This window comes from Borostomias antarcticus, assembly GCF_949987555.1.
Source record: "Borostomias antarcticus genome assembly, chromosome: 16".
Lineage (NCBI taxonomy): Eukaryota > Metazoa > Chordata > Actinopteri > Stomiiformes > Stomiidae > Borostomias > Borostomias antarcticus.
This window is the reverse complement of record NC_140249.1, coordinates 10,894,118-10,916,503: the sequence shown is the minus strand read 5'-3', so window position 1 is coordinate 10,916,503 and position 22,386 is coordinate 10,894,118. Positions and strand designations below refer to the sequence as shown.

The 22,386-nt window shown below is 43.3% G+C and overlaps 2 protein-coding genes across 3 annotated transcripts; one reads left to right on the top strand and one right to left on the bottom strand.

Annotated features, from left to right (window-relative positions):
• Positions 1-883: 883 nt before the first annotated feature.
• Positions 884-6,027, top strand: LOC311319403 (alcohol dehydrogenase class-3 chain L). Its single transcript, XM_084450954.1, has 9 exons — positions 884-1,013; positions 1,324-1,425; positions 2,674-2,815; positions 2,982-3,069; positions 4,033-4,252; positions 4,710-4,970; positions 5,270-5,405; positions 5,688-5,826; positions 5,946-6,027. Exons 1-9 carry the CDS (start codon positions 996-998, stop codon positions 5,968-5,970), a joined length of 1,131 nt encoding a protein of 376 aa, XP_084307080.1. The 5' UTR covers positions 884-995; the 3' UTR covers positions 5,971-6,027.
• A 1,595-nt stretch (positions 6,028-7,622) lies between these two features.
• metap1 (methionyl aminopeptidase 1) lies at positions 7,623-22,287 on the bottom strand. Of its 2 annotated transcripts, none has more exons than XM_084451229.1 (12): positions 22,160-22,287; positions 21,892-22,058; positions 20,547-20,598; positions 19,959-20,068; positions 17,456-17,516; positions 13,173-13,264; positions 12,864-12,947; positions 12,113-12,251; positions 9,995-10,126; positions 9,755-9,898; positions 9,332-9,397; positions 7,623-9,017 (listed from the first exon to the last, which is right to left on the bottom strand). In XM_084451229.1, exons 2-12 carry the CDS (start codon positions 22,003-22,005, stop codon positions 8,851-8,853), a joined length of 1,161 nt encoding a protein of 386 aa, XP_084307355.1. In that variant the 5' UTR covers positions 22,006-22,058; positions 22,160-22,287; the 3' UTR covers positions 7,623-8,850. The 2 variants fall into 2 exon arrangements, with proteins under 2 accessions (XP_084307355.1, XP_084307356.1); XM_084451230.1 differs by having other exon boundaries at positions 7,624-9,017; positions 19,959-20,065.
• Positions 22,288-22,386: the final 99 nt, after the last annotated feature.

The window sequence follows — 22,386 nt, the reverse complement described above, 5'->3', positions numbered from 1 at the left end:
CAGCGAGAAATGAACGACCTCCCACTCACTAATAGCAACACCATAGAGCTCAACTGATCCACAAACACACATAGGCTTTTCTCCTGTAGCACAAAGCCAGCGCACATTTTTCCACTTTAGGTAGAATCGAATGATATTCGCCATGAAAAGTCATTCAAAGTAGACTACTATAAAGAGCTAGCTAACGTAACGATAGCCTAGCCGCCAGCTATTGTGTTGTAGCTCTTTAGTTGTACGTCTTTTATTAGTATTGAGATGGATAACAGTGTGAGGGATAATTATATTTGAACAAGGTGATGAAAGTACTGGTTCAATCTATTAATGGTGAGATTCGACCACTATGTTTCTGTGATCTGGAATAAAACAAGTGCAAATGTAGTGTTGTTTTCTCTTTCAATGTCTAGTGTTAAGGTACGAGCTGGCTTAAGCCTCAACAAATTAGGGAGTCGCACGCCCAAAGCAAGATATAAACAATATTTATTTGTAAACCTATGCTAAGCAAATTAACTTACAAAAGATGTGGTGTGAAAATGAGATAATCAGTAGTGTAGAGCAGTGCATGGATGTAGTGAAAACGTCATGGTGGGTGTAGGTGTTGTGTTGTATGGTGTAAAATAAAAAATCATGCAACATGCTGCTGGAGGGGGAAGAGGACGAGTGTCCGCTGGTCTGGCCTTTTATCCCCAAGACACACTGGTGCGCCTTGGGGACCCTTTCAGTTCCCCTCCTGCAACACTTCTACTACACTTTCAACTCGATGCAACAACCAACCAACTACCACAACCTTCAAAGGAAGGCGGGTTTCGCGTTCTCGAATCAAGCCGATCACGTGACCGAGGCCTCGTTTGTCATCGGTCACGTGCTTTTAAAAAAACGAATATACGGGTCTTCATCTGGACCCGCCCGCCTACCTACTCGACAAACGCCTTTGAACTTCTGTCTTATAAGTAACATCACTACTTTGAGCCAGCCTTTTTGCCTCTGAATGACAGAACATGGCGACCGCAGGGAAGGTAGGTGTGCTCCCTCTTTAATTCTGTGATACATTTTTCAACTTATGTGGGATAGGATAAGTCCTGGGACCCGTTAACCCTCAAGCCCTGAATCCTCACAGACTTGTTGACAACCGCACCACTCTCTGCAGGAACTTTCGGTCTTGTGTCTCGACAATATTGTTCATACAACAAGGGGGAGTGGCACAGTCCGATTTATTTAATCTGGGGTGTGTTTGCCAAACATTATCTGAAGGATTTGCTTTATACAGTGAAATCCATTATCATTAGGGTGTTGTCTACTTGTGACGTTGTGGCCTGATGTGCCCAGGTGATTCAATGCCGAGCTGCAGTGGCGTGGGAGGCTGGGAAGCCACTCTCTATGGAAGAAGTCGAGGTTTCGCCTCCTAAAGCAGGGGAGGTGCGCATTAAGGTAAAGTTCACAATGACATCTATTACACGTATTACGGCACTCGATGATTCCGTCGATTCATACTGTACACAGATCAGAAATGTCCATTTCTCATATTTGACAGCCCATACAATCTGAATTATGCATAGCTCATGGGGAAGGCCTATGGATAAGTGTTCAGGACCTCTCCCTCTGCAAATCCATGCAAAATTATTTGATTTCTACAGTTTAGTTTTGGAGAAATTCCATTACGAAGTCTTACTGTACGCGGATCAGAAATGTCTCATCTTTGGATGAGAAAAATATATATATATTCACAGCACATGTATTGCTGACAACTGCTGTTGTGTAAACAGGAATAGTTGTGGCCTATTTTTTTAGATTGGCAGTACTTTTGGATTCAAACAAATGTTCCAGATAGACTTATCAAAGTCGTTCCCAGACAGCAATCCGATCAGGCCAGATACAGGCCAGATCTGGCACTTGTGGCTTAGTTCCAGCCCATATATGGCCCAGATCCGCTTGCTATCTGGGTTGTCGGTGTATTTGAATGTCCCTTTTAAGGAGTTTTGGGGAGTTTGGTATGCTACTGTATGCTGTTATAAAATAGAAAATACATGTGTTTTGTTACAAAACAGGCCAAGAGTACAATTGTCTTTAAATAATTAACAAAATTATCACATAGAAATGATTATTCCATGGCCAGCTTCGCTACAGGAGATAGAAGCTATCATAACTACATTACTGCAATGAACAAGGGTCAACTACAGTAGCCGGTAGACAAACATACTCCTGGAGCTTGCTCGATCGCCTTGTTGAGAGGGGTCAGGGAAGAATTTTTAGAGCTCACTTATCTGGCCCCCGGGTGATTACTGTTTTTTTGCTTCCCTCTGGAATATGTAGAGAGTGGGTCGTATGCCCACCTCCCTTGTTCTCTGTAAAGCGCATTGTGTTGCCTCTGGGTATGAAATCACTATACAAATAAAGCTTTGATTGATAAAATAAAGCTTTGAAGGTGACATGTATAGGATGATATGATCTGAAACCTCTTTATTGAAAATGTATTATACATTTTTGAATCAGAATGTAGCTTACCTTTTATGATTCAGTTTTGGATGGATTTAAATCAAATTCATGATTTGAAAGTTGTATAGTCTTGTCCATGAGGTTTTCCATTTATTTCAACTAGCAATGAGTAAATTGAGAATTTTGTTTTTTACATAAGCCCAGCTAAGGATCAAATGTAACAGCCCTAACTCTGTGTTTCAGATCGTGGCCACAGGGATTTGTCATACAGATTCTTACACTCTGAGTGGTTCTGACCCGGAGGGGGTTTTCCCTGTGGTGCTGGGCCATGAGGGGGCTGGGATAGTGGAAAGTGTTGGAGAGGGTGTCACAAAATTCAAACCAGGTAGTCATATTTACAAATGAAAAGAACAATATTAAACTGGGAATGAAAATGACTCAATATTTAACAGTTCACAATCGATGTGCTAATTGGTAATCCATAATATGTTGTGCTAACAGTTACTGTACATCTCTGGGTTTGCATGTTTCTAATATGTCTGTACTTTTAGGGGACACTGTGATCCCACTGTACATCCCACAGTGTGGAGAGTGCAAGTTCTGTAAAAATCCCAAAACCAACCTGTGTCAAAAGATCAGGTAAGTAGTTTGGTATTAATCAGCATATTCTTGAAAGCATGCATGTTTCAGAAAAAGCATCACATACTGTAGCTCCAGCAAGGTATGTCTGGGGGCACCATGGGGGGGAGGGGAGCTAGGATGATTCCAAGGGCCCTGCACTGACAGGGGCTCTCATAAACCACTAATTATTATTATAATAATTATTATTATTGTTGTTGTTGTTATTATAAGGTCTAGGTTTGAGGGGCCCAATATTATATTATTTCATAGAGTCCAACATTTTGAGCAGCTCCCCTGGGTACAGTGTATAATCAACAGATGATAGATGAACAATGTTAGAGATTTATTCTAATAATTAAGGAAAGAGTAGTCGAGAATGCCAAGATTCATCTTTGCAAGTCCAAGCTGGTTACTTTTATTCTAAATAGTTTACGAGTTCGCAAAGTCAGGACTCTCAGATAAGGGAAAATCCACCAAGAGCTCCTATTATCATCAAAACGGAGCATTATAAACACTGGGTGTGACCATACCTGCATATGCAAATACTTCACTAGCCAGTTATCAGTGAGTGGGCGGGGTCAGAGAACAAGTGAACATGTACAGAGATCAGAGATATGGCCTGGTGATAGTGGGGTCAGAAAGGCCTGGTGATAGTGGGGTCAGGGCAATAAACAGAGCACAGCAGCTCACTCTACAAGACAGGGTTCATAGTGTAGATGTTCCTATGACAATGTCTTACGCAGAGAATACACTCATTTGAATGTATCTATTACTACAAGCAACACCCTATTTATGACTTGACACTCCACTTTTCACCTAGAAGGCTATTCAGACTTGATATTCTCCCTCCATGTCGAGGTGTTGTTGCTGCATGTCGACTGACCTTGTCTTAAATTTAACCCATATTGACAGGGAATCTTAATTCACTCATAAATACTTGAATAGCGCAGTTTCCAGAGCCATGTTTTCTATGCACCTCAGGATGACCCAGGGAAAGGGGGTGATGCCAGATGGAACATCCCGTTTTTCCTGCAAAGGGAAAAGCCTGTTTCACTTCATGGGCTGCAGCACATTTTCAGAGTATACGGTGGTGGCTGACATCTCGCTGGCCAAGGTGGACGACCGGGCACCCCTGGACAGAGTTTGTCTGCTAGGCTGTGGGATTTCCACAGGCTATGGTGCAGCCCTGAACACAGCAAAGGTCACCTTGAATTTCCTTGTGATCTCCATTGTTCAGTTTTGTGTGACATAATTTTTATCCACGTGTTCTAGTTGAGACTATTCTTGCGCATACATTGGTGGCCATAAATTTGGCCAGGAATGTGACTGTTCTACTGTATGTCAGTGCTGTTTGCACTTGCACTTTGCAATATGGCAGTGGGCCGAGACTTGGGTCAACATACTATGTGAAATACTTTCAATCACTAGTGTTTGCTTGAGTCTGCGTTGAGTGCCAGGTGGGTGGGGTTTGCATATTTTGGAACAGCCCATTGGTTCCATTGAGGCAGATTAGAGCAAGAAAAATAAATGAAATTATTTCAAATAGTATTATGACCAAGGTTTGGTGTTTTTTTTACATTCTGATTCATGGCTGGGAGCAAAGTCTGCATCATCATTAGTAGAACCAACATAATTGTGTCTCTTCCTTGTCCCTTTAGGTGGAGGCAGGTTCAACCTGTGCAGTATTTGGCCTTGGGGCATTAGGCCTTGCCGCCATCATGGGTTGCAAAGCAGCTGGAGCAAGTACAATAATTGGGATTGACCTCAATCCAGATAAATTTCAGATCGCCAAAGAGTTTGGAGCAACTGACTTGGTGAACCCTAAAGACCACAGCAAGCCAATCCAGGATGTGCTAGTAGAGATGACCGATGGTGGAGTGGACTACTCATTTGAGTGTGTGGGCAACGTGGGGATAATGGTAAGAAGAAGAATTATTTGTACAAATGAATGAGGATGAGGACAGACTGCCTCAGTGAATGTGTGATGTGAAGATTTTTCATACATTATATGGAAATATCTTGATGTGTGCAACTGACAGACTATTGCCTGTCAACTGAGCTTTATGTAGAAATACTTCAGTTCTTTACTTTTATTTCATTTCTATCAAGAAAAAAATCCCTCCCTTCAACAATTAGCAAACCGTGTCAGCAAATGCAAATTCCACTGCATTTTATTACAGCATTTATATATTTCAACAATATCATCTCCATTAAACAGAGGGCAGCCTTGGAGGCATGTCACAAAGGCTGGGGCACCAGTGTCATCATTGGGGTGGCTGCAGCCGGCCAGGAGATCTCCACGCGCCCCTTCCAGCTAGTGACAGGGCGCACGTGGACTGGAACTGCTTTTGGAGGTGTCTGACTGGTTTTCCTTGTGGGGAAGATTTTATTTTTGTGGGACAAATAAGAGATTTTTCCTGACCTGGTGACAAGACAGAATGTTATTAACGATCAGTGAAATCAACTATCAAATGAACTGATCCATCAAATAGCAAATCTTTATGCTTGCCTTTTCTTTTGCTTCAATACACTATTCCTATAAAAATACAGTATATGTTAATGCAAAATATTATGAGCTAGAAACTTCTGTGGCTTTTGTTTGGACTGACATCAGATTTTGAAACTGCTTTTCACAGGATACAAGAGTGTGGAGAGTGTTCCTAAACTGGTTAGTGAGTACATGAGCAAGAAGCTGAAGGTGGATGAGTTTGTGACCCACACACTTCCCTTTGAGCAGATTGATGAAGGTTTCAGCCTCATGCACGCTGGGAAATGGTAAGGCATCCAGCTTAACACCATCCCAAAAAAATATATTTTGTAAAGCATTTGGTGACTGTTTCAACTCCCTCGCTATAGGGAGAACGTCCTAAGCTGTTTCCTTTTTTGTCTTTCAGTATTCGTGTTGTCCTGAAATTCTAGTTAAGGGAACAGAGGCCTCTGAAAACCAAGACTTAACCTCTTTTTTTTTTGATGAGTTCAATAAAAACTCTCTGAAGGAATGGTGTCATTTCTCTTCCATGGATAGTTCAGAACAATACTCAAAACAGCTGCAAGCTTGTCACTTTACGTAGAAACACATTTGGCTACATAGAGCCTTTAAACGGGCATAATGCATCCTGAAAATATCATAGATTTCAGAGCATCTCGTACAGCAATTGCACATGCTTACCAACCAAAGGATGGGATGATTCATGTTCCAGTAGTCTCAAAGGAATGCCTCTTTGCACCACGCACAATTAAAATAATCTTTAATCCAGATTGCATCATTACATTGAAACAGGCCAGTATACTTGCACTTTGTAGTCAGAAACCACCAAATGCCATGTGTCTGTGAACTCACCAACTAATGATGGATGCCTTTTTGATTGGATAACAAACTGGCTGTACAAATAGCTTAATGAGTCCAGCCCACAGTTTCTCTCTGATCCAAGAGACCATGTGAAAGCATGGGGGTGAACTACCAGTGTTGAGAACACAAGACCGTTTTGCTGGTGTGCAGCAAAGAGCAAAAAAAAAGGAATAGAAGGGGAAGCACCTGTAAATGGTTTGGAATATCTCCTCTTTAGGGAAATCACTTTTTAAGAGGAGACTAATACAATACCTCCACAGGACAGCATTCTAAGTGTTACCGCGTGCTTTGCTCCTGTTTGCTTGCATTGCTTGTTCACAAGGGTCAGCGTTGAGTTGGGTGCTTGGCTTGGCAAAGACACTCAATCATTAATGTATCCTACAACCTTGTCTTCTAATACTGAAATAGATAACTGACACCAGTGGAAAATACTGAAATGTATGGACTGCAGGGCTGGGATCGAATACAGGGCATTTCATTTACTTATACAATGAGACGTGTTAAATGAGTAGTAAACGGAAAATGCATGTTTAGCCCTGTTTTAAGGTTACTTATGATCATATACAATGGTTCAGATCAAAACATTGACAAAGCTAGCATTTTCGATAAAGTTGATAATTTCTCTACCACCGTTTTGGTCATACAATGGATGTGGGTGGGCATCTTGAAAAATCATTCAAAAACATGTTTTAAACTAGATTTCAAGACAAGAAACTCACCTAGGTGTTAGTTGGCGTTCTGACATATAATTCGCCATAAAGTAAGATTCTAGTTCATCTGGAAAGGCTTTTTAAAAATATTTAGCATATAACTATTTAGTCGCAGCACATACGTGTAAACTTCCACAAACTAGGTAGCCTAGCAACAAAAACAATAACTACCATAAGTAGTTCCGCTTCCTGAATCCCCTCTGCGGATTGATCTACACGTTCACGGTCGCGTCAATACAAGTCAATGGATTTCATAAAATGATCAATAAAACCCTACAGGATTCATACTTTGCGGCGAATTTGATGTCCGAACACCCTTGGTGAACTTCTTGTCTTTGAAATCGAGAGTTTAACATGTTTTTGAATGATTTTTCAAGATGCCCATCCACATCCATTGTATGACCAAAACGGTGGTAGAGCAATTATCAACTTTCTCAAAAATGCTAGCTTTGTCAACGTTTTGATCTGAAACATTGTATATGATCATACGTAACCTTAAAACAGGGCTAAACATGCATTTTCCCTTTACTACTCCTTTAATAAAAGATAATTCCCTTAATTTGATCCCAGCCCTGATAAACTGACGAACTACTCATATTTGATCATGTATTGTATGGCTGGTGCCAACACAACTCTTTGGGATTCATACCATCCTCAAACCACTACTGCACAAACTTGTCCACACAGAAATACATTAACAGCTGTTTATTACTGCTTTATAGAATAAAATAAAAAGTGTCAGAGAAACTGTGGGGGAAAAATAGATTTGTTGAAAACAAGTGTTGCTTACGCCAGTAAACCAACAGCATATTAAGGTAGACAGCGATTGACTGGACTGAGAGAAACAACGGACACACGCCTAGAGACAACTGACAATCTTAATTCACACAGATTAAGGCTTGATGCGCTACACAAGGGCTTTTTCCTCCTGCACTGCTGGTTTACCCCCCCACCCCCTCCTCCCGGATTGAGATGCCTGGTGAACGGGCTCTCTGATCATTAACCAATCGTCAATCAGGGTGCCCTGAGCCCATTTTAGGAACAGACCCAAATCTCATGTCCTGTTGTTCATGTGTATATCTGAAAAGACTTGACAGGGAGTTCACCAAGCTCATTGGTGGATTAGGCAGAGATCTTATAGGGGCTATGGGTTGTTCCTAGACACAGCCCTAGATAAGAGCCCTGTGCTACACACATTAGCAACAACACAAAAGGTCTCCTTGGCCACAGCTGGATAGCCAGTAGCCGGTCGGATGCCTTATTGTCGGGCAACCAGGCAACACAGGCATTATTCAAAGGGTCAAATGGTTGACCTGACCCCACTCCCCCAACATTTCTGCAGTCAATACATTGACTGACACCAAGCTCATAATCAGGTTAGAATTCAAACCAGTCTGTGACTGTGCAAAGTAACATCTCATAAATACACATTTTGCTTACAATTTTTATATCTCCTTCTGAGGATACATGTTTTTTTTTTAAATAGCCATGATAAAACAAACCATTCAGTTGAACTCTGATCTATTCAAGTACTTCCTGTTAATTTGGAGAACTACAATACATTTGCAGAACAGTAAGGGCTGTGGTGGGCTGGCTTTCAGGGTATAGTGTCCACAGGTTAGAAGTGTGTTTCTTTTTGGGTGTGAGTGTGTGTGTGTGTGACATGGGGTGTGTGTGTGTGTGTGGGGGGGTCCAAAAGAGTATGTACGTCAGACAGTCTGTGGTGTCCCAACCACTGCCCTACAGCTGGTTCATGAAGTGGGCTCGTCCGCTGTCGTCCAGTCGGCGCGTCAGGATGTCGCAGCCCGTGTCCGTCACCAGCAGGGTGTGCTCAAACTGGGCCGAGCGCTTCCCGTCCCGCGTCACCGCTGTCCAGCCATCAGGCCATGTCTCGTCCTGCCAGCCGCCTGCATCACACACACACATACACACGCATCACACACACACACGCATCACACGCACACGCACACACGCATCACACATGCAATGTAAGCTGCCAACATGCACATGCCGAATGTCCTAACCCAATCCAAGTGTGCATGAATGCAGACATTACATGTAATTTAGCAGATGCTTTTATCAAAAGTGAATTAGAATAAATGCATTCAACGTAGGTAGTGAAGAGAACTATCTCTTTTCTAAACAGCTATCCAGAGCAAAAGTGAATGTGCAAAAACAAATTCAATACAAATATGAGACGGATACAGACAGAGAGACACACCTTCACAGATCATAGGTTCAATGGTGAAAACATGGCCAGGTTTCATCACTCCGACTGCCTTGTTTTCTGCAGAAGAGAAGAGGAGAGCATTTTTAACATAGTTAAAACCCACTACTGGCCTCTAGGTCAGCCACACTGTTTAGTACCCTATATATCTCACCCATAACTCTGGGACTGCAAGCATCATACTCTAGCCATCTGAGCCATTGGGAGCTTGTGCTCCAAGATAGCACTATAACTAACATTTTCACAGACTTGTGGTTGTTTCACAGACTAGTTGGTGTACCAGACAAAGCATGGTCTCCCACTCGCCAAGCAAGACCAATCTACCATAAGACTAACTGAATTCCTTGCTTCCTTGGTCCAGGGACTCAGCTGTGTAATAATAAGACTGGTTTCAAACCACCTAGAAGGGGTACTCACTGGCATAGTGTGGCACGTTGGGGGCGGTGTGAAACAGTTTGTGGATGCCATGGCCGCAGTAGCTCCTCACCACCGAGAAGCCGTTGGCCTGGGCGTGTTTCTGGATGATGTTGCCAAGTTCTCTGTAGCGGATGCCAGGTTTCACTGCAGATGGACAGGCCAAAAAAATCACATATTTGCTGATCTGGGACCAGTAGATTGTCAGTCCAACAGACTCTGTAATCAGAATTGAGAATGTACCAGAGTCGATGGATTGCATAAGGCATTCATAGGTGGTCTGGACCAGTTTCTTCGCCCCTTCGTCTACATCTCCGACAAAGAAGGTCTCGTTGAGATCTCCGTGATAACCATTGTGGTAGACCGTGATATCCACTGCAACACAAGAGATACTGAACATTAAAGCTCCAGTCCAATTTCTCTTTCCAGGTACTGACATGTGGGACTGGAGGGAAATTTAACCACCACCCCACCATTTACCAAAAATATGAATGCATTTCAATACAATCCAAATATAAGCATTGCTCTTTTAGGCGGGTTTTGAATTACATACATAAAGTGTTTACAAGGCCTAATATTGCAACAGCAACCTTAAGCAATTAGTCATTACAGCCTTCTGTTTTGTTAATGATTAGTGAAGATGTGGTATGAAAAGCCCAATTGCCATTAATTGAAACTACTAAAGAGCAACAGGAGTTTGTAAACACTGCACGTTTAATCGGAGATCCATACAAATGAGGTTCGAATGAGCACAAATCCACAGCTAAATGGTAATGAAACCATCTGTCTTGTCGAGCCATGCTGTGGGCAAGAGGTCTTTAGCAAGCATTCTTTATCAGTCTCTCTGAGGGAATCTAGCAAGAGACAACTCTTGGGGGCAGAAATATTTATGAGAGGGACTAAAATTGGCCAGACTTCTGTAACTCTATTGCCTTTTGCTAATACAACCATTTGTCATGTCGAACCAAAGTCTTCTCCCATCTCTCTAATAGGAGCTAGCCCTGTAGTACAATTTGGCTGGAGGTTTGTCAGCACTTTTAGAGTAATGCATGCCAAGCACTTCATAGACATGACATGCCTTTCATTATTATGGCATTAGTGATTTGATTTAGATCGAAGAGGAACAATGCGGATTTCGTCCTGGTCGTGGAACTACCGACCAGCTCTTCACTCTCGCAAGGATCTTGGAGGGGGCTTGGGAGTTTGCCCAACCTGTCTACATGTGTTTTGTGGACTTGGAGAAGGCTTACGACCGGGTCCCCCGAGAGGTCTTGTGGAGGGTTATGCGGGAGTATGGGGTGAGGGGGTCCCTACTTAGGGCCATCCAATCCCTGTACACCCAGAGCGAGAGCTGTGTCCGGGTCCTCGGCAGTAAGTCGTCTGCCTTTCCGGTGGGTGTTGGCCTCCGCCAGGGCTGCGCTTTGTCACCAATCCTGTTTGTGATTTTCATGGACAGGATATCGAGGCGTAGCCGGGGGGAGGTGGGTTTGCAGTTCGGTGAGCTGGGGATCACGTCACTGCTTTTTGCAGATGATGTGGTCCTGATGGCATCAGCTGCCTGCGACCTCCAGCACTCTCTGGATAGGTTCGCAACTGAGTGTGAAGCGGCTGGGATGAGAATAAGCACTTCTAAATCTGAGGCCATGGTTCTCAGCAGGAAACCGGTGGCCTGTCCGCTCCGAGTAGGAAATGAGTCCTTACCCCAAGTGAAGGAGTTCAAGTATCTGGGGGTCTTGTTCACGAGTGAGGGAACCATGGAGAGGGAGTTTGGCCGGAGAATCGGAGCAGCTGGTGCGGTTCTGCAGTCGCTATACCGCACTGTTGTGACGAAAAGAGAGCTGAGCCAAAAGGCAAAGCTCTCGATCTACCGGTCTATCTTCGTCCCCACCCTCACCTATGGTCATGAAGGATGGGTCATGACCGAAAGAACGAGATCACGGATACAAGCGGCCGAAATGAGTTTTCTCCGGAGGGTGGCTGGGGTCTCCCTGAGAGATCGGGTGAGAAGTTCAGTCATCCGGGAGAGACTCGGAGTAGAGCCGCTGCTCCTTTGCGTCGAAAGGAGCCAGTTGAGGTGGTTCGGGCATCTAGTGAGGATGCCTCCTGGGCGCCTCCCTAGGGAGGTGTTCCAGGCGTGTCCGGCTGGGAGGAGGCCGCGGGGTAGACCCAGGACCAGGTGGCGGGACTACATCTCCGCACTGGCCTGTGAGCGGCTAAAGATTCCCCAGGCAGAGCTGGTTGATGCTGCTAGGGAAAGGGATGTCTGGGGCCCCCTGCTGGAGCTGCTGCCTCCGCGACCCGACCCTGGATAAGCGGATGAAGATGATGATGATGATAGTGCTTTGATTACGGTGAGCATACCGTTGAGGATATCTCCGTCCTGGAGAGGTCTTTTGTCCGGGATTCCGTGGCAGATGACCTCGTTGACAGATGTGCAGCAGGATTTGGGAAAGTTGTAGTAGTTGAGAGGGGAGGGGTAGCAGTTCCTCGCTGTGCAAGCCTGGGTAGAGGGAGGAGGAGCAGGCAGAGGACAGTGAGGAGTGGAGAGGGGGAGAGAGAAGGAAACGGTGAAGGGGAGAAAAGAGGGAGGAGAATAGAGAGGAGGAGAAATACAAGGTGGAGAGAAAGAGAGAAAAAGACTAGAGCAGCGGCCGCCAACCACTTGGCTTCTACCAGGCCGCGAGCCATTCTACTACTACACTACCGGGTTGCGGAAGGATTAGGATAAAATAGGATAATAAAAATAAATATGCTGTATTGAATTAAGTTATTAAAGTTAACAATCACATCAAAGCACACCCTTAACTTGCGTGTCTTTGAGCAGCTTTGTGAGGAGATTGACACAGAGCAATGCCTTCTCTTACCCACGGAGGTCAGAGGGCTGTCCAGGGGGTTTTCCCGCACTAACAGGCCTACTTACATTAAACTGTTCTGAAAAAGTGGCTGGCGTTATACTAATCGCTATATAAAGGCTAGGCCTAATCAATATGTAAACTATGAAAAAGCTATTCTGGTTGTGACTCATGACCAGGTACCCCCCCACCCCCCGAAACCAGTCCTTGGTGCAAAAAAGGTTGGGGGCCGCTGGACTAGAGGGAGAGAAGTGTCTTACCAGGTGCACGGTGTGGTCAATCTCCTCCGTGGTCATTCCAGGTTTCACCATCAGGGCAGCAATATCCAGCACCTCTCTGGCCAGCTACAGACAACGGCAACTAGTCAAACTACTCATCCTCCACTCATTTCAATACAGTCGTCTTAATTTCCTAATTCTGATTGAAACAAAGAATATCCAATAACATTTATAAACAGATGGACTGACCCCTTCAATCAGGACACAAAATCTTCATTGTAGTCTTTACAATTAGGCTTTCTTATGTTTGGAGTTATAATAGAAAGTTTGGACAACCAGCATACGTTGTACCTTGCACACAACTCTCATGCCTTCAATGTCTTCAGCAGAGAGGATCTTGATCTGCGACGTCCCCTTCAAGGATTGCTCTGACTCAGACATGCCTGGAGGAAGAGGAGAGGTTAGTCATAAAACATGTTTCTACACATCAATACTAGCCAAGCACTGATGGCATTGTAACCAACTGAGAAAGTCTGTCCCATCTAGTCTGACAGTCAGACAACCTTGACTGTTACAGTCAACTGATTTTTAAAACTTGAATGAGCATGTTCCCACTTAATATAACGTCAAAACAAACGCAGTATCAACCTTGCTACAGGAAAAACCTTTACTTTGTAACAGTCAACTCTTACCCTCCAAACATTTTCGGGAAGATTATTTTATTTTATTAGATGCAGTTGATTACATGTTTTGCTTATGAGACTATTGGTTTCACTGTGCCAGACGATCAGAAACAAACATAATCAATCATAGCTCAACATTTCTACCTAGTTTAGACCTTCAACAACCTTACATCCTAACAGAACTTTGACGCATTTACAATTTGTTCACAAAACTAAGAGCATTGCCCCAATGACACTAGTGAGTATAGGAACCATTGAAATGACAGATTCAAGTTAAATTAACGAGGAAGGCACCAGCACAATGTCCATGTAGCATCTTTACCTGGTTGTGAACTAGGAAAAAAACCTCAGCACTTCCACCACTAGCGAAGGCAATGCCACTAAAGCATGGACCACAACCACATCAGGACTGACGCTGGCAACCACTTAGCTAGGACGACACGATTACTGAACAACTTACATGTCTACAGTAAAATACAGACCATGTCTCTACTGCAGTAGCAGAGGACAAATTAAAAAGATGGCATGCAAAAACACACATATGGTGGCCATGCTTTTAAAGACGGGTAAATCAGAGAGAGGAGCAGCACCTGTGCACGTGGCTGCACAGATGCACACAGACGACTGGGTGTGACATGAGGGAAGGGGCTTGGGTTTGTGGGCGTGGGACAAACATACCTGCCATAAGACCCACTTCTGCTGCTGAAGTGATGGGTAGAAAAGAGCTTCAGACTTGCACTCTCAACCTCACACGCTCACTCTGCGCACGCGCGCACACACACACACGCGCGCGCACACATGGGCGCGCACACACGCGTCCGCTTCAACCTATAACCATTTGCAGACATCTTAAGTCAGACTGGGCAATCAAGGCCTGCTTTTAAAGTAAAAACTAGAATATAGTCCTAATAAAACTTTCTAAACTCAAGGCTTAGCTAAATGTTTATTAATTGCTTCTAAAGGGCCCAATTGCTAGGCACATTTTCAGTTTGAGTCAACTGCCATTGAAAACTGTTTATTGTTAGAGATTCCATTCATACCATGAAATTGACAGATTTTTTTTTTTTTTACATACTCATCTGAAAATCTCAAATGCCAAACATTACAATAATTAATTAATTAATAATCTAACTCATCTCATCAAAGCTGCCATCATGAGGCTGAGATTACTGTTGTTGTTATTGTTATTGTTGTTGTTGATGACATGTTGACAGGTAGCTGGCTCATTATGAATGATATAGCTAGAATCTCAAATAGCACAGCCAGGCTACCACAAAACAGTTGAAGAATTGCTAGTCCCATTGATAGCTATCTGTACTTTTTCCCTCAGCAACAATAACTGATATGTGCCCAGAGCTTAGGCCAAATCAGACTAGGCTACCAACTTGTGACCTCACTGCCAACCAAAGAATACTGGGCTCACATTATTGACTCTATACAGCAGGCAGGACAAAATCTGATGTGACAAGGCCAGCACTGAGGCAGACTGTCTGGCTCTGAACTATACAATCTAAAATAATTGAAAGTAATATAATCATCCTTTTGTTATTGCCATCCATTCAGATTCATCATAAGCGCAGCCACACAGGCCTATTCATCACTTCATATGCACAAACCGGGCAACCAAATCAAAGGGTTCAGCTCATGCCATTCATCAAGATCCTGCATCAAAATGAAAGTGTTCTGGCTGCCTTGGTGCAAGTACTTAGGTGAGAAGGGGGTTACACAAAATTGTCAGATGCTGATCTGAAGATGCTGGCACAGACATGATTATCTGGTTTGCCCACCCCCCACCCCCACGCGTCATCTGAAGGAATGTGCAACGAGAAGAGACACTGTAACCATGGCTACCTTGTGGGTTATCTGCAGTCAGGTGACATGGCTACCTTGTGAACGCTCGCCATATAGGTTACGTAATGAATGATGGGCTTAGTGGATCTCTATGGCAGGGACGAGGAGCTGCTCATCACCTGCCAACTTCACATAGAAACTAGGAATGTAAGCAGGACTATTTGACTAGACGGCGGGTTTGCAACCGACTATACGACTAGTCTAAAACAGAGATTCCCAACCACTCAACCGACTATACGACTAGTCTAAAACAGAGATTCCAAACCACTCAACCGACTATACGACTAGTCTAAAACAGAGATTCCTAACCACTCAACCGACTATATGACTAGTCTAAAACAGAGATTCCCAACCACTCAGTGACAGCAAATTTGCATTCGCTGAGCTGGGTTATTACCTAGCAAAGATCTAGATGGGATTTATTTTGTTTAATTGAGGAGTAGGCTAGTCTAATAGCCTGTAATATTTCATTACGCTAAAATGAGAACATTGATATCAGCCTATCAAAGGTAATATCTAATCTAAACTAACCTTTTGAATAGAACGCAATGGAATGACTGTTTCATGAATGGATATTTGACATTTGAAAAAATATAACCCAATAAAACACACAATGTGACAAAATAAAATAAATAGCCTACTTTATATGGACGATGACATATAATCTATTCGTGTCTCTAAATATTTATTAAGTTGGAACCAAGCCAAAACAAGGCTGCATGTTCTCGTATAGCCTATTCTGCCCGCTAAGGTGTGCGAAGAAAACATACTCGTCCAGCTTCAAAGATGATTGAAGTGGGCTCACAACTTTCCCAGCTGTTAAGGAGACACATTTTTCTTCGCAATCAACTTGTTTGCTTCAATAGTGTCTTCAAACTTCAATAGTGCAGCAAGTGAGAGAAACAAAAGTTCACGCACGGCATGAGGGATCAGGAGGATATACAGTCAGCCCAACTTCAATACTTCGCCCCACCACGTGGGGACTGGGGAGAGCAACGAGCACAGCGGCAGCGAAGTTTTAGACGACCGTTCGGACCGCTCCAGAACACCTTCTCATTCACTGTTGCACAATAGCCGCCAGGAGGGGTCGTCGAGCAAGCAAACTCACTTCGTCTGGCATTAAGTACTTGTCTTAGCTCAGGTTGTGTCCCCGCCGCCTTTAAACACGCTGTGTTGAAGCCTCTAATTAAAAAGAAAAATCTAAATCCTGCTACTCTCTCCAATTTTAGGCCCATCTCTCAGCTACCTTTCCTCTCCAAGTTGACCGATTCTTGATCTCGACAGCGTGAACGAGTTGACATTCTGTCTGATCGGAGAGGGATTGGAGCGGAGAGAATGACAATGGCTCAGAAACACGCTCTGCGCTCCACTGAAAAACCCCCCGCTCTGCTCACATGCTCTGTGATGATTTGGTTTGAATGATGATGATCATAGCTGCGCGACTATATACTACTATAACGCTCTAGTAAGGATTGGAACCGCTCTCTCTCTATTAACCTAATTTAACACAGGATAACTAGGTAACTAGGTCAGGGGTCACAACGGGAACACACATGACTAAACTCCATGCGCTCGCTTTGGGTTATTGCCCACCCAGCAGGTGCATAGTGTGATAATAACCCTACCCTACGCCTGAGCAGGCTACATTTTAATCTTTTATTGTTGTTTTTTTTGTTTTTGTTTTTTTAAATCAAATTATATTATATTTAGTTTAGCTGACTATTATTTCCTGAACGAATAGTAGAAGCTGCGTCGTATAGTCGGATAAACAACTATCTGAGCACATCTTTAATAGAAATGTTCATATTTGAATTCTCATTATGCCACTTTACTGTTAACAAGGCCAGAATGCGTAGTGAATTACGAGTAGTGGGCATCTCTGTGAAGACTCTCATTGACACCCTTAGCTTTTCCTTTTCAGAAGATGATGCTAAATGATTCCATCCTAAATCCTTAACAGGGTTAGAGGAAACCCTCTTTGAAATATGACAAAGTTCCTATGATGGACTTGATTGTAGCCTCATAAGTTCTTATTACTCCCTAGTTGTTATTCTTGGGATCTGCCGTGTGGAATGTCCCTGGGTGTAGTGATGCGGTTACCTAGTGGATGATCAGCATAGTCCGGCCTCTGGATGTCACTGGGAACAGGCCTGAAGGGAGTCTGCATGGGGAACCAATGAACGGAGAGGTGGATTACAAGGAGCCAATAGAGAGATACCGAGGAGACACCAGATTACACGACAGGCGCTCAATGAGATATTACACAGTTCTCTTGGGACCAATGAGCCAGTGCCGTCTTGTCCAGTTATTCAAGAATGTATTTCCAATGAACCCACTGACTACAACTTGACAGGGTTCAAAGCTGCGACTGTTACCTCTTTGGGGTAATGCGATAAAATTTGAATGGGTTGCATGGGGGCCAGTAAGAAAAATTGTCCACAATTCGATTATAAAGACAGATGGCAATGAATTTCATCATCGATTCATTTGGTCATTGTTTTATGTTGTATTTGAAACAGTTCCAATACTGATTTTCTGTACTATCACTGCACCCTCTCGCTCTCTTCTCCCCTGACGGGCATGTGGCAGCCAGGCCAGTTGACACACACACCTCTGAAGTGCGCACATAAGCCCGCCTCCTCTCTCACTCACCCTGATCTCCTCACTCGTCTCATTCAGCACTTAACATTTAGATAGAACAACGGTTGCAGTTCCAGACAGTGACTGCTGTATACGATGCTTGCTTCTATAAGCAAGTTAGCTAACTAGTTGACCTAGTAAAACCTAACATGGCCAGCTAGCTAGCTTTTGTGGCTACTGCTACAGTATGTGACGTTAGTGTTATGCTTTCTATAGCATTGGCTTTCAACTTAGGCTAAGTAGCTAATGTTAACTAGCTACTGGTGCTATCCTGATTAATTACTGACTGTCGTAGCATTTTGCTACAGTATGCATTTCCAATTGCAAGTTAGCTAGCTAAAGGCTATCTTAGCATATTATTATTTAAGTTAGTTTCCAGCTTTATCAGCTAGCTACTGTGGGTAGTGTTACCTTAGTTGATTATGGGAGACAGCGGGCAACACACTGGTTTAAACTGTGCGTCGGCAATATCACCTACCTCCCTCTGTGATAAGCCCAGTTTGCAACTCTAGTCTAGACTCTAGTTCATTCTTCACTATAATGAAAAGGCAATGTAATACCCCAGTGCCATAGAGTAGGCCTACTCACACACTCAAAAACAACACAAAATGATATAGATGTCGATTGTTACACTTCCCTGTGAGGAGGGGAAATAAATGTCACAAAGACTTAGGTTGGAGTGTATTACACTAGGCTACTGTGTACGGAGTGAGCTAGGAGAAATTGCATTGTTTGTAACATATATGTTAGGCTATAGAGCTGTATATTTTTATTTTGTTTTATCCAATTAATTGATTAGTCAGGTCTATTTTTGGGGGGGAGGCGGACCGTCAAAACAATTGGTGCGACCAAATGATGTGCTGGAGCACCAACTAAAAAAGTTGGTAGTACCAGTGCCACCTGTAGAATTTTTTTGTTTTGAACCCTGCTTGAACAAAAACAATGATGCTGCATTTTAAAGTAACTTAATTTGAAATATAGCTGCAAGCAGCAATGTGGGGGCCAAGCAGGACGCGCGACCAGCGCATCAAAGACAACAAGCGAAACACGCCATAGCCGCGTTCAAATCTCTACTGCAGTTTTGAAAATCGGGCATACAGTTCAGAATAAATGCATTTCCAGCTTTGACAGGTTGGTGGCGCTAGAGAGTTTGAGGTGTCGACAAAGACTTGGTGACAGGGGTCACGGGACCGTCCCCGATGAGTGTGCCTTATGTGGTTATGATACATTAAAACGTTACTGAGATATGACCACACTTCCTGTTTGGCGGCTTGGACGCCAAATTTGATTGGCTGTAGCGGGTGAACGCCTTTGACAATCGAAAATCCCTGTGAGAATTTTGTGGACAATGGTCTAGAGAATGTGTACAGCCAGTTTCATGTAGATTGGTGAAAATCCCTAGGAGGAGATACATTTTAAGTGTTTTACACAAAATACAAAATGGCAGGAAATCTAATTGGTGGAAAATGACATCATAGGGTGCGATGAACTCGGCATGAGCCAGGGATTCCAACGGTACCTCATTTTTTTTAAATCGGTCACACAGGTCAAAAGTTGTGTGCCTAAACGCACTTCCAACTTTGACACGTTGGTGGCGCTAGAGGGTTCGAGCTGTGGACATGGGTCTTGGTGAAAAGACTCAGGTGACTGTCATGAATGAGTGTGCCAATTTTCACAACTTTTTACCATACGGTTCTATGGGCTGCCATAGACTCCAATGGCAGAAGAATAAATAATAAATAATAAGAAGAAGAAAAGGTACAAGAACAATGGTGGCCTACGCAGCTTCGCTGCTTGGCCCCCAAATACATTAGTCAGGATGTAACTTGAAATAGCCATTATAATTAATTGCAATGTATGAAGTCAAATTCATTTAGACATTCAAATACTAAATGTGATATTAGTGTTCTCTCTCAGGTGTTGATACTGTACAAATGTGCAGGATTAATGCAGTGTCCCTTACCAGTGGGTAGTGAGGGCGTAGTTTGCCTGTGTAGCGGTAGCCAGGCCATGGATCTGTGTTTGTGTCTTTCGCCCCACAATTCTTGCCCTCATCTTGGGTCTGATCCTCTTCTCCAAAAACATAAAATGCAGTATGTCAAACTCTGACACCACCATTGAGATCAGTTATACACTGCCTGACCAAGTAAGCATGGTAAATGAAATGCCGGTCTAAACTCTGCGTTATCCTGATGAGTGTGGAGCTTGGTAGTAACAAAGATTTCATGTAGAAATGATTACTTTGGCTACTTAACAGCTTCAGAATTCAAAAGATCCAGTGGTAGTTGTAAGAGGAATTTACATAGGGCAGAATGATAAATATGTTGACCACAGACCTTGATAGGAGCGATAATGTAAAATCCCATTCATTAAAACCGGCACTACTGTGTGATGTCAGACATGAGCAGTCTATGGCACAAAATAAAGCCACACCCAAATTCTCAATAAACATAATAATACATTGTGGTATCCAGAATCGCAAGGGCCTGATATCTCAAAATAGTATAGTGAAGATAGTGTTGGTGGAGAATATTAGATGGAGAATACATACTTGCTTTCTTATGCAGAAGTTTGTGAGTTACCCAGCTCCCTTTGAAGCACTCCTGAATGGAGGGACAAAGAAAATGCAAACTAATGAGAGTACTTACTATATAAATCCAATAATGAGACTACATACTATAAATACACCAATGAGACTTAATATGGTACTATAAATCTCAAGTCAAATTGTTGCTATGTGATGACTAGAGGGCTGTGACCACCGAGGCTCTTTTTCAATAGGTTTGCTGACCATGAGAATTGAGAGAGAGGGAGGGGGGAGAGAGACAGAGAGAGACAGAGAGAGAGAGATGGCACCAGGGTAAAAAATATCCCAGACTGCACCTGGCCTCATGTCTCTGGCTGTGGCAGAGCATGCATGGAACACCAGAGACCATGTTCATCCAGTGCTCCTGACAAAACTGAATCTTTATAGGCGGGATGTATTGTCAAGATTAAGACCATAAACTGGAGGTATCTGTCCCTCTTGGAAAAATAACTTATTCATCACGTGACAGGTTTACATTCACCTGTTGATCTAAAGACAAACCAAATATGACTGCAGTCAAACAACACCTGATAAAGGCATCTGTAACTCACAATACTGCCGGTTTTAGGTAGCCTACTCTTAGTTACATTAACCTAACAGGTCGTTTTTATTTGAGTGCAAAATCAGGAGGCAAAAGATTTAAGTAGGACATCACACCCTAAATTGCTAGCGAACTAACGAGTTATATTATGTTTAAAAAGTTGCTAGGTGGGTAATCCAGTAGTGCCGACACTGTCACTGCAGCAACTGTAACGTTACCTCTAGAACCCATTCATTCTAGCTAGACTAGTCAGCTAGCTAGCAGTTAGATGCTCCATGTGGGCAAGTTAGTTGGTTTCAGCTATTTGACACAAATGTGCAACTTGTATGGTAGAACACTAGCTTATATTAATACACACACAGGAAATACACGGCTTAGCTAACGCTTTTTAGATAAACTGACTAACGTTCATACCGAGGAACGATCTCATTTTATCAGTGATATGTGTAACGTTATGCACATTATATCACCTAAAGCTAGCCAGTCAAATTAGCTATAGCTAGCTAGCTCACTAGCTAGCCAACCAGTTGAAACTAGCTTGACAGATTTTTAACAGGCTTTTTTGCTGGCAAGCTTTTAAACACTCTTTGGCAAATCTATTACTGTGCTGCTGCTAGTTAGATACGCTAGGTATACCAGCCAGCTAGAAGCTGTCTGCGTTACTTGCTAGCTAGCGTTGCAAGCTCAACCCTCGTGATGAAACAAGCTGGGCCTCGCAATGTATCATTACACCCCATTCTCAAACCAAATGATTCCTAATAACGTCACCTGTGAACAGAAGTAAGAGCCTTGGATCCCTAGCTTGATACAAGTTGGACACTGCAGTTTGGCCTCCTTACTACAGCCTTCTGTTTCGCATTCCCGGGCCTCGATAGCCGCCATGCCTTCAGTCAAGGGGAGGGGTGGAGACAGGAGAACGGAGCCAAGCAGGGTGTCTGGAGTGGGAGAGGGAAGCATTGAGCATGCGTTCCAGTCCTGACACTGGGCTGATGATGCATCAGAGAAATGTGACATAATGTGAAAAAGTGTGTCTTACTTATTGATGTGATGTGAATGTACTGTGTTGATTACAGTACACGCACACAATTTAAAGGAAATGACTGGCGTTTTCTTTCGTCTGAAATATCCCCACATGAATGTGCAGTGTGTAATAGAACATTAAACATAAGCTTCTTTCTAATACTACTCCCAATCCAACTTCATAACTTTGACGCATGCCCAAAGAAGAGTTGTCACGTTGGACAGGTCAGTCCAATGAACTTC